This window comes from Anguilla rostrata, chromosome 14 (genome assembly GCF_018555375.3).
Source record: "Anguilla rostrata isolate EN2019 chromosome 14, ASM1855537v3, whole genome shotgun sequence".
NCBI lineage: Eukaryota > Metazoa > Chordata > Actinopteri > Anguilliformes > Anguillidae > Anguilla > Anguilla rostrata.
The window spans coordinates 5,059,707-5,071,855 of NC_057946.1; the positions used below are offsets into that span (position 1 = coordinate 5,059,707).

Sequence of the window (12,149 nt, forward strand, 5' to 3'; positions counted from 1 at the left end):
TTATCTCACACCCAAGGGTATGTCTAATCAGAATCTTCTCCAACATTCTGGAAATGTTTTGTGCCAGCTAGGACACTGTGTATACATGCGGTAGCACATTCTCACTTGAATCCTATGAGCCGTGGAGCTCAGAGACATCAGTAAGCAGGTGACTGGCCACCAGGCTAATCATGTCTACTGTTGTGCCATTTTGCCAGCGAGGGCTGTGGTTTCAGTGGCACTTTCCTATGGAAAATATGTATAGGTACCAACACATTCAGGCAAAATCTTCGCAAAATGATTTTTTGAAAAAAATTCCTATGAAATACGTGTTAACTAAATATATTTGCACACAAAGCACACACACACACTAAATATTCAGGAGAGAAGACAAACGGTTTTGCATTCATGACACTGACAAGCACATGCACAAATACACACATAAAACACATATTGTACATAAACTGAACTATTTTACATGGCATGTACTATTTTATCCCTGACTTTAAGACTATGTTTTATCCAAAGTGTTGATATTTCCACACACGGTAATATTTTTACAACCCAGTCATTGAGCATTTTTTTGCATTAGACGCTAAACCAAATGTGGATTAAGCAAAAAAAAAAAAAAAACAAACAAAAAAAAACATGAAAACAAATTATTTGTTTTACTGAAAAACTAGGGATTTATCCAACAGCTTGTCATAGCAGCTGCTGGTCACTTAGATTTCACCATAAATGACAAAGAAGAAAACAGTATCCCAAAGCTACCCCTACTGGAGAGAGATGGAACGACAGGAACCCCGACTCAGGCATAACTGGTGTGTGGAAGCTGTTTTTGTTCCTTTTAGCCCAGTGGTTCTTAACCTGTTGATCAACCTAGGGGTTCGGTGAGTGGGTCTCAAGGTTCGGTGAGCCTCGACGCGAGAGGTCCACCCCTCAGTCTAGTCTGCAGTTAGTTAGTTTTTTTACTAAAGAAGGGTTCGGTGAATGAGCATATGAAACTGGTGGGGTTCGGTGCCTCCAACAAGGTTAAGAACCACTGTTTTAGCCAATTACGTTTGATCAAGCTGTTGATTAAATGTGGATCGTTGGGCTAACATCGCCAACCCAGCTATCAGCCTGAGGACTTGAACGAGCGAAATGTATTGTAGCGAGCCTATTTGAACTGTCAGAGAAATACAATCAAAGGTGCAATTTGAGGATAATTACTTAAAACGGGCTCAGAAACAAAGATGGGACAGGCTGTCAACTAAACTCAGCCGGCTGTTCAATCAGACAAAAGTAATTAAAGAGTGCAGCCGGAATGAAAGCCAGCGCGCTCAGTACATCGACAGGACCGAGATTTGGGGACACTTGGCTAAGTAAACATACGCGAGACAAATTAGCACGCTGACGAAGTGAAATGAGACATCAAGACTAATGATATTCTTTCGCTACCTCACATCTCTAACCCAGGTGCTACAGAGAATATAAAGGACGGGATTATGGGAATGTCAGCCACGCTTGGAGAGAAACTGAAGAGAAAAAGCCATAGCTGATAAGAAAATTGTTCAGTGGAGGTGGGAAACCCCTCCTGCGTCAGTGTCACAAGAATAACCCTATCTCTGGCAGATGAAGTGTCATGTAAAGCGCTTGGTGAAGGTGTAAAAGGCACAGTGTACAGTGCCAAAAAAATACAAATCATCCAGGTGTGTGAAGCTACTGTTGGCCCAGTATTATTGGGCACAGGGATGTGAGTGTGTCAGTCAATTGAGGTGGTATTTAAAAGGGTATCAAATAAATAGAACTGATCCAGGTGTGTCAAGTCCCTGTGTCCAGAGGGCCAGTATAACTACAGGAGCAAAACCAAAGCGTACACACAGGAGTGACGCCGTATACAATGACAGTGTAATGGGACGGATAGCCCAGAACAACAAATGGTGTGAACATTTGGGGATTAAACAGATATAAAGGAACCTGTTCAGCTTCTCAGGTCCTGTCCATGAGGCGGCAGACCTTGAACCCAACAAGTGCAGGCTGGGTAGCAGGCACCTAACAAACGTAGCACACCTATGAGAGTGACGAGCTTGACAACCTGCTAAAGGGAACGGATTAAATATCATCACCTTTTGATAAACGGGTGAGGATATACCCAGAGGCATTAAACATTAATGGGGTGCTTATGACTGGCTAACTTACTGCCAGCACGCCCAATAAAACAGCGGAGGATGCCTGCTGAACACACAGAAACCGCTATCGGCACCCGCGCGGGGACAATGGCGTCGGAGGAGCCTCTGTTCCGTTAAAGATTCGACCTTCGTGCATTTGCATTCACCCATATCTCCTGCTGCACGTTACTAAATGAGCCTCTGGGAGAATAGGCTTCGCAAATCAAGAGAGGGTCATTTCACTAGACAGCAGAAAAATACGCCTTGGTGCTTCATTTTTGCATCTCATTTTGTATTAGGAGAGCTGTCTGTAGCCCTCAGCTATTTTGCCTGTGAACAATATCCAGACATCTTCAGCACACTCAAAACAAACGCATCCAGTACAGGACTTGCTAGAATGGAAAGTGTGGCAAAGTAACCGTAATTCTAAAGTTCAGCTAAAAAATAAAAAATAAAATTTTTTAAAAAAAAATTATTGTTCCAGATTGTTTAGCTTAGATTTGACAATTTTTCTACATTTCATGCATTTCCGAGATGCAGGTCACCTTGATAAAACAGACCATCTAAAGAACCATCTTTTTCAGCCGCTCAATGCATCGAAAATTTACATTCGAAAAACTCAACAGCAACATCTCATCCCAAATATAATGGCGCGGCTATTCACCAACATCCACAAAGCTTAATTTGTACACAATTTCATAGAGAACTACTTCTTCTTCTACCGATGTCGTAAAACAAAACACCCCGCTAGTATCTCAACAAAATTTTTGAAGCTGGTATGTGCTTTAATAAAGTAAGTTGCTAACAAGTTGTCATCAAGGTGAAATTCTAGAAATCTAGAACACCTGTCAAATCTCAGCGATACCATCTGGATGGATAGATAGTGTTCTGGGTAAGGGGAAACATACTTAAATTTTATTTTGTGTGAACTGCATTTTAGCCTTTTAGTCAACTGTCGGTCCAGAGTCGAACACACACATACTTGTCGTTCCACTCAGTCTCTTCCCTCTCACTGCACATCGTACATTTCTCTGCCTGAAGCAGGTGTGACCACCACACTCTTGCTCAGAGACAGACATTTTGTTCATAATAATAATAATAATAATAAATCTCTTTCTCCGAATTAGCAGTTCACTTCTTACCGACATCCCAGGAATACCAGTAGGCCCGCGTTGTCCTGTACGACCCTGTGGATAGAGAAAGGTCAACGGTCAGCTATCAGAGGGGCTGTGCATCTATTTGAGAACCAATCAGCTTTCTTTCCTAGCTGGACATCAGACACAACTAGCAGATAGATTGTAATTTAATACTGACACATTTAATTCACAGCAACATTTTCAATGCTAAATATACTTCTGGAGATTAGCATCAGAGAGTATATTTAATCCCTACTGGGCTCATACAGCATATTACAGGGCTGCCCAACATTTCCTGCAGGTTTTCACTCCGGCCCTAACAAAGCACACCTAATTCAACAGCTAGAGGTTGAGCTGCTAATCAGGAGAGTCAGGTGTGCCAAATTAGCTGAAATGAAAAGCAACAGGACACTAGAAGGAAATTAGGTATCGCAAACATTCCGGGGCCAAATTGTAAAATTACAAAAAATGAAACAATCTGAGGAGAATTTTGTAAGTATGTGTGAGAAATATACACATTATAATAGACATTCATGACATGGAGGAAGCCCACAGACTGAAACCCTCATTCCAAATTGACATCATAACGCATCTCACTCAAGGATTTTAACTGCATGGAGTACAATGCTGCACAGAAGGATGGAAACGCATAATTGCGTGTACAAAAGGAAGGGAAGCACAACACTCCAAAAAGAGGAATGGGACATTTTTTGCGCCTGTCCTGAACTTGCGGTCACTGAGTGATGTGTTAGCTCCTAGGGCAGGTGTGCGGGTGAGACAGGCAGGCACTGTACCTTAGGCCCCCTGATTCCTGCCTTGCCCTGGCGGCCATCCGGCCCTCTGTTCCCCTTAAAGAGAGCAAACATGCTTATTACAACATTTCCCTCTGTTATAACATGCTTGTAACAGCATCACCCTCTGTACTGCTTATTACAACAGTTTTCTGTTATAACATGCTTGTAACAGCATCACCCTCTGTACTGCATATTACAACATTTCCCTGTGTTATAACATGCTTGTAACAGCATTACCCTCTGTACTGCTTATTACAACATTTCCCTCTGTTATAACATGCTTATAACAGAATTATCCTCTGTACTGCTTATTACATAATTTCCCTGTTATAACATGCTTGTAACAGCATTCTCTGTACTGCTTATTAAAACATTGACCTGTCATAATTGTCATAACTTAATTACAACACATCCCTTTGTCCTACCTTACTTATTAAACATACATATATACAGAACCTTCCATCTCTAAGTTAAGGTGCTATACAGTGTAGGCTGGGAAACTACTGTAATCAACAAGTGCATATATGTATAAAAATGAATTAAACTCCAAAACTGCACTAAAACACCAAATCTAACATCTGGGAAGTGTGTGCAGACACTGAACAGCATACGTCTCTGACCTTCAATCCCATCACGCCAGCTTTTCCCCGAGACCCCTCTTCCCCATCTTCGCCCTGTACGAGAAGCACACTCATCCTCAGATCCTTTTCTCGCCCATCAATTTACAGTCCTGCATCATTTTTCTGATCACACCCCCAAAGGGTAATTAAGAATCAACGACTCAAATGTGAACCTCGGCATTACTGTGGCCACAGATATCCTCTCAGTACATCGCCCGTGTTCATCCCTTACTTCATTGTGAGTCTTTTTTTTTAATGTTCTGGTTTGTAGCGACGGGTTTCTGGTGCGTAATGAAACACTGCGCCAATGTTCTGTCTTCAACCATGCACCCTCATGAATATTAATTATGAGTCAGCAAACCAGAACACTTTTCTTCAACAATGGTAGAAGAGTGAAATTTTGCAGTTGAACACAATCAGGTTGAATATCTGGTAGCTTTGGCTGTTACCCCATAGACCGATAGTAAAGCTTTAATGTGTTACATTTTGACGTGGCGGCAAACAAAGGTGTGATTGCTGTTTCATCACAGGACTGTTCCTTTGGTCATGCAAAAAAAACTAGATTTTCCCTCACTACCTATTGTACATTCTGAAACAGAAGACACTTTCTACATTTTCCTGGTTTAAATTGGCAGCACTTGTACTGTGATATCACAATAAAACTTAACTTTTATTTCAAAAAGTAACAGACAGCTGGGGGGTGGGGGGTGAAAAATAAACGAAAAAAGGAGAAACCTCAGAACCGCGACAAGTGAGTGTTTATCGATTCGCGGCGGCGTGAAAAAGCCGAGGACCGTTCCGAGCTGCTTGCGGCTGATCGCGGGTACGAGCCGCGCCGCCGCGCTCCACGTCGATTTTTCTGAGCGCTTCGCAGCGACCGCCGGCTTCCACGCCTCGTGAAACGGTTGATGAACGTTTAAACCTGTTGCGTGCAATCCCACGGTCGCTTCCCTCTGGTTTTCCTTCAGACTGAGCCCAGCCGAAGAGCCCGGCTCCCGCAGGGGGGACGGGGGGGGGGAGTGCAGTGCAGGGCAGGTACCAGGTGTAAGGCTGGAGCGGACGCAGGCGGGCGTGTACCTGGATCCCTTTGGGACCTGATTGGCCCTTGGACCCGAGGAATCCTGGGAAACCCGAAGACCCCTCTTCTCCTTGGGGACCCCTGATTCCTGGAGCGCCCTGAAGACCCTGCAGAGACCAAACGCCATGAGCCCTCAAGTAAGAAGTTCACCTCAAGTAACTCAACACAGGTGAGTTACACAGGTGTTCCTGCGGGCAAGTAACTCAACACAGGCGAGTTACACAGGTGTTCCTGCGGGAAAGTAACTCAACAAGTGTTTACACAATAAAATGAAATTACATCCAAAGACAAACACACTTTTGCCAACATGATGGCACTTGGCTATCACCAGCAGCTGGTAATTAAGAGTGCACAAGAAAACTGGGGCATTTTAGAAGGTCATGCAGGGACAGGGGGGGGCGATATCACTCCCAAAGTCCTCACCCTGTCCCCTTTCGGCCCGAAGTCCCCCCTCTCCCCGTCCGGCCCTCTGTTTCCCTGGAGACGAAGCAGAGGTCAGGCAGAAATCAGACGGGTGGCCCTGGTTTCGGCTCTCCCCTCACTGCTGCTCAAGCACACAGGACATGACCAAATATGACCAGAGAACTACGAGATATGGTAGAATGGGATTTATCTTACTGCGTTTCCCAGAATCCCTGGAGGGCCCGGTGCTCCCGGTGCACCCTGAATATGTGTGTGAGAGAGAGAGAGAGAGAGAGAGAGAGGGCGAAGGAGAGATAGAGGGTAAAACAGAGGGAGAGAGAAAGAGAGAATGTGTGAAATAGAGAAAGAGAGAGAGACAGTAACTGTAAACTTTGCATGTTCTTTGAAACACACTGAATAATGCATTTATGCATTTGCTTCCAGCTCAAGCTACAGCAGACAAACGACAAAGGAAAAAATGGTCACAAAGCACAACTGACTGATGGCCACACTGGAAACTGGACAAAAGGAATGAGATTTAAATGGACTTTGAACGCTATCAGACAAAACAGAAATGGAAAGAGACAAAATATTTTGAAAAAATAACAACCAAACAAGTTACAGCCTACAGATTCGAAGACAGAAGGCACAACAAGCGCAGATCCCCAAGGGTACAGGGACGAAGGTGCTCTAAATTTTTTGATAGTTTACAGCACAGTTGGAGTTTTCTGTTACTACCGAATACTCTGCACACTTCCTTCAGCAGTGCTGCCTTGCATACCTTTAGGCAATGAAGCTCATTTGAATTTCATTTGATCCAAAGACAGATAAAAAGAGACAGAAAATTAAAAAAAAAGAGATCCTTGTTATTGCAGACTCCAGTTGGTCGCATAAAGCTTTCAGTTTGTTTGGATGCAGAGCGCTTTGGGCTTATTGCTCTTGAGAGCAGCAAGCTAATCCGTCTCCTACAAGCTATTCCGCAGCACCGGCTGGTGCCCCTCATCCATCATCTCTACCCACAGACACCCAAAACCAGCGTCATTAAAAGCTGCAGTGTGGCACAGCCCGGCTTGGAACCAGCAGCCCTCACACCTCACCTACCGCTCCGCTCTGGCGATCTCTCTCATTCTGTCTTACAATCAATCAATCAATCAATTTTATTTGTATAGCGCTTTTAACAAAGGAGCTTTGTCACAAAGCAGCTTTACAGTGCAAGAGTCTTACGCAAGGAAAATACAGTGCCATATACTGAAGAGTATACTGCTGTACGTAGAATAATACATGGAGGCATTCCAAATATATTTCAATACATACAAACAGATACAACTAATCATGGCAAATCAAGACCTAGATTAGTTGATTCAGGTGTTTTCATGGTGGGTTAGAACAAATAAGGTCGGTCATGCCTGGTTTATGCTTTTTCTGCTATATACTGATGCATTCATTTAAAAAAAAATGTTTTTATTTATTTTAAACTATTTACTCAGTTATTTATCCGACCTTGTTTGTCTGCTGTGTTTGTTGTTGCGCCACTTTAACTACTGCTGCCATTTACCCTAATTTTTATCTTTATTTTAGTTTTGTCCTTAGGTCTTAAATGTTTTTTCTTATATCCTTCAATCACCCTGTTTGTTTCTGTCTTTTTATGTACAGCACACTGAGTTGCACCCGCTGTCGGAAATGTGCTTCATAAATAAAGTTTGATTGATTGACTTTCATAATGGCATCAGTGCATAAGGAATTGCACCCCTCCTCTACAGATGGAGAGAGCTCTGACTCCCCCACACAGGTGTTGATCAGGTAATCGCGTTCATGTCTGAAGGGGCATGTGGTGAGGTCTATGGGGCAGCCACCCCCCCGCAGCCACCCCCCCCCCCCCCCATCGATTGAGCTTTCTCAGCTGTCATCCTCTCTGTCCATTGCCCTTTGCTTCCTTCCTGTCTAAGCAAAGCAAAAAATAACTAAAAAACTGAAAAGGAGGGTGAACTGTGCCATTCTTTAAAATAAATAAAAAAGATACCTAATTTTTCCTTTGTGTGTTATGGCACATTAACAGTGAAAAAAGCCCCACAGGCCTCAAAAATGATATACACATATGGGTGAAATAACAGCTGGAGAAGTTGTTGAAAGCCTAACAAAAAAAAGTGAACTGGAATGTTTTTGGATCAAAGCCAGAATTACATTCAGCTGCTGCCTATGGGAACATTCTTAATCACTTGGTTTACAGTGTTTTGGAGATGGCAATTCTCCAGTTTTATGGCAACAATATGGCCAATTCGTCAAAACTACAAAGCTGACAGGTGACCTTCGACCCGGGTGTTCTAGTGACCTTGTGCTCCTCCCTGTGGCGATTCGCTGGAATCAAAAATTTCTGTGAAATGTCACCTGCCCTGAGATCGGTGGAGAAGTTTTGCAGCCACGGCACTGCTTTGCATCAAGAAACAGGCTGATCCCTGACACGTAACGCAGGGGCACTTTGCTGTGTTTTGAGAACCACAGGCAAGATTCTGGGTTTTAAATGCCTGCACAACTGCAGCGCAGCCTGGTTTTTGTTTAAAACCAATAATTCTGACTTCATTTTCTAAACCAGTGAAGTGTGCACATCAGATCACAGCAAAACATTTCTCATCATAGATCAAGATACTGCAACACCTTCACACGATATGGGCAAAATGGAAATTATTGCCACCTCCAGAAAGAAAACACATTGATGTGCCATATGCTTATTATTATATTCTCCAGAAGTCAGCATCTTTACAATATATTGCAGTGCATTGCATTTTCCGAATGGTGGGAGGTTTGACAGGGATTTGCCTGACTCATCAACCAATGAATGGATCATGGTTCCTGGCAACTGACGACCTCCAGGCAGAAGCAATCGAGTCCAGAGATGTGGGGGAAAAAGTGAGGAGCTGAAGACCAGAGACAGGAAGTGGATAACATCGAGTGAGAAAAACGATCAAAACACACCCCAGTAACAACACATTTCCAGAAAAAATGTGTCATTTAGCTAATTTGTAAGTGTCTGAGATGCGATTGGGCAGGTTAAAGAGAAATAAACGTATTTAAAAGCAACACAATGGGTTTCCTTTATTTCTGCTGTGCTACAGTCTGGGCATGTTTGCAGTGTTCTTGGCGTCAGTAGCCAAACAGGCAGAGACATCTGCATCCTGGCTGTCAGAGTTATTGCCTGATGCAGACGCTCATTTTGAATTCTGGCCAACGCCGTAAATAATGTTCGCAAGGTACAGAACAGGTGAGTACCTCAAATAAGGTAGAGTGAAATATGAGAACGAATAAATGACTGGACAGGTGAAAGGATTACAGAAAGCAAGTGAATAAGTGACGGACTAAAAGACTGACCATGTACAGGTATTTGAGTGAATTAGCTAATGTAGCTAGTGAAGGGGTGAGTGGGTGAATAGGTGTGTGAATAAGTCAGTGAGTGAGCAAGAGAGTGAGTAAATAAGTGAATGAACGAGTGTGAGAGTAACTAAGTGAAAGGTTTTGATGAAAAGCTTTTCCGCTCAAGGCTCTGAAAAGCACATTTGGAAAGAAAGCTGTGACAAGCAGAGATGCAAACACAAAGTTGCAAAATGTAAATGCATTACATGCCTATTTTTAAAGAGATTTTTTATTTACAGATCTGTGAGTACAGCAAGACAGTCACTTGGTGAGGAAGAGTGAAAGTACGATGATTTCTACAATGATTATTCTTCACTCACCATCGGCCCCTCGAACCCGTGCTCTCCCCTGGGGCCTACAGGCCCTGGCCGGCCCTGAATAGCAGAAACAGAGAGGAAAAAAGCTCAGCTTATCATGGGACAGTGATGGCTCACATTAGCCCTATCACAGATGCTTTAGACTCACCAGATACTCAACTCTGTATTCATGATATATTTAAAGCTCTGTCTCCCTATGCATTGAAATTTTATGGATATTTTGACTCTTCCTGAAGCGGTGTGCCCAAGGACAATGGTGTGACAATGGATGATCTGTTCTGTACTTGAACTGTAACACAGTACAGATAAACTGTGCCTTACACCTGTCACATAACCAGAACCTCCTGTGGGTAGAAAGGAAGAAAGGAAGGCAGGAGAAGACCATCTGGTTTAACTACAGAATCTGTGGCCATGTTCATGTTGGTAGCTCTTACAGTCCTTTGTCGTGCAGCTCCCCTGGACAAACAAGGCTACGTTCACCAGAGAAAAACATCTGGGAATTCCAGCATATAACGGTTCACTTCCCCGCCTGCCTCCACCTCTCCCCGAAATGTGCTAATCCGTAAAAACAGAAAGCCATATTAAATTTTCGTGGTTTTAGCTATTTATCAATAAAACGGTCGGTGAACACATTAATTTGGGCACAGATATATTAAGATTGCTTACGGAACTCAGGCTTCCGTGTAAGCAGCAGAAATAAAATCCTTCAGAACCGTCCTGTGTGTTCTTCGGTGATAAATAAGATCATTGTTATGGAGCGGGCAAGCGAGAAAGAGTGTTTGTGGAGCAGTACTAATGCTGTAAAACACCGCCCGGCGAGACACTACACAGATTCTCCGGGTTATTTACATAATGTTCCGACCTCTTCACCCCCCCCCCCCCCTTCACGACGCACCACAGATGAATTACTTTGTCATGAGTGCTAAATGGGCACTCAATCTGCACCTCACATTTATGGTTTCACTTTGCTTGGCGAAGGTGCCCTTCGGAGCAGCTTAATGAATGGCAACCTGCTCATTATTCTCCCATCAAGTTCTTAAAACGCAGAGGTCTACCGCACTGCCACACTGACCGATCAAGATCTGGAGGACTGATATCATTTATGCCTTTCATGTGGTTATGCAATAATTAATCGCATAAAGAGAAGCATTACACAGCAAGCATGAAGAGCCCATTACGCAGAATTAGTGCTATTAAGCAATTAAGATTCAAACGCACAACATTAAGAATGCATTAAACTAAAGCATCGTAAAAATTGTTTCTTCACATAACGTCCATTTAATTAGAGGGAAACTTTGCCCTAATTATGTTATTTTATTTATCAAACTGGCATCTGAAACACGCTGGACTGACTGTGTGTTGCAACTAGACCGAGAGTGGGTGTGGTTAAAAGCATCACTGAGACAGATTTGTACAGATCAGCCAGAGGTGTGCTCCCATATTTTTTTCAGGCTAGAAGACCAAAGTCTAGAATGTGGTGATGGTTTAACTGACATTTTTTTCCAATATTATCAGTGGACGATCCATTTAACATCACAATGTTCCCCTTTAAGTGACGACCTAATTTACAGTCTTTTGTAAAAAATAAAAAATAAGGGTTAGTATAGAGTTGCGGAGACTTACTGGGTCTCCTTTTGGACCAGGGAGACCCTCCTTCCCGAGCTTCCCCTGCAGAGACACAGTTGGATCACAGAATTTTCACATCATGCACTTTCTCTTTCTGAAAACTCAAGCAGGCAGAAAGACATCGCCCATGGTATTGCTCTCCCAGCCTTGCCTCTGTTGCTGTCGCCTCGGGCCTCATGCAAGCTTGCAAGCTGTCGACCTGATGTGGACAAAGCGCTTTTTGTGTGACATCATAATCCAACACTCCAGCGTTCGATCTAAATTTGCCTTTAATGCCGAATCGCAATCATTCATTTTTTAAGAACTCAGCCGTTAACAAAACGCCTGACAAATGTTTTTTGGCAATGAAATGATGCATTGTTTCCATTTGTAAAGAAAAAAAAGCTGATAACTGAATCAAGGCTATGGCCTCCCGTTAGTCCAGCAACACTAAATGGCACATGCTTTCCAGTGACACTGGTGGTCATGTGACACGGCCAGAGGAAACTTAAAATACCACGTTTTCTTCATACAGGCAGGTGAGGAAAGGCAGGTAAAGTTACCTACATTCTGGCTGAATAAAAGCACACTGGAGGAAACACTGGACATTGGGCACTGCTTTGGAACAGTGTATGTTTCATTTCTGCGATAGATACACCAAAA

General features: G+C 43.2%; 1 protein-coding gene across 1 annotated transcript in view; it reads right to left on the bottom strand.

Annotated features, from left to right (window-relative positions):
* LOC135239874 (collagen alpha-1(V) chain-like) overlaps positions 1-12,149 on the bottom strand; it is a 100,237-nt gene that overhangs the window by 4,101 nt on the left and 83,987 nt on the right. The window contains exons 23-31 of the mRNA XM_064308861.1: positions 11,505-11,549; positions 9,885-9,938; positions 6,376-6,420; positions 6,181-6,234; positions 5,757-5,864; positions 4,680-4,733; positions 4,060-4,113; positions 3,272-3,316; positions 3,112-3,164 (exon numbers count right to left, since the gene is read on the bottom strand). Of these exons, the coding sequence (XP_064164931.1) occupies positions 3,112-3,164; positions 3,272-3,316; positions 4,060-4,113; positions 4,680-4,733; positions 5,757-5,864; positions 6,181-6,234; positions 6,376-6,420; positions 9,885-9,938; positions 11,505-11,549 (512 nt within the window). The remainder of the gene's footprint in view (positions 1-3,111; positions 3,165-3,271; positions 3,317-4,059; positions 4,114-4,679; positions 4,734-5,756; positions 5,865-6,180; positions 6,235-6,375; positions 6,421-9,884; positions 9,939-11,504; positions 11,550-12,149) is intronic.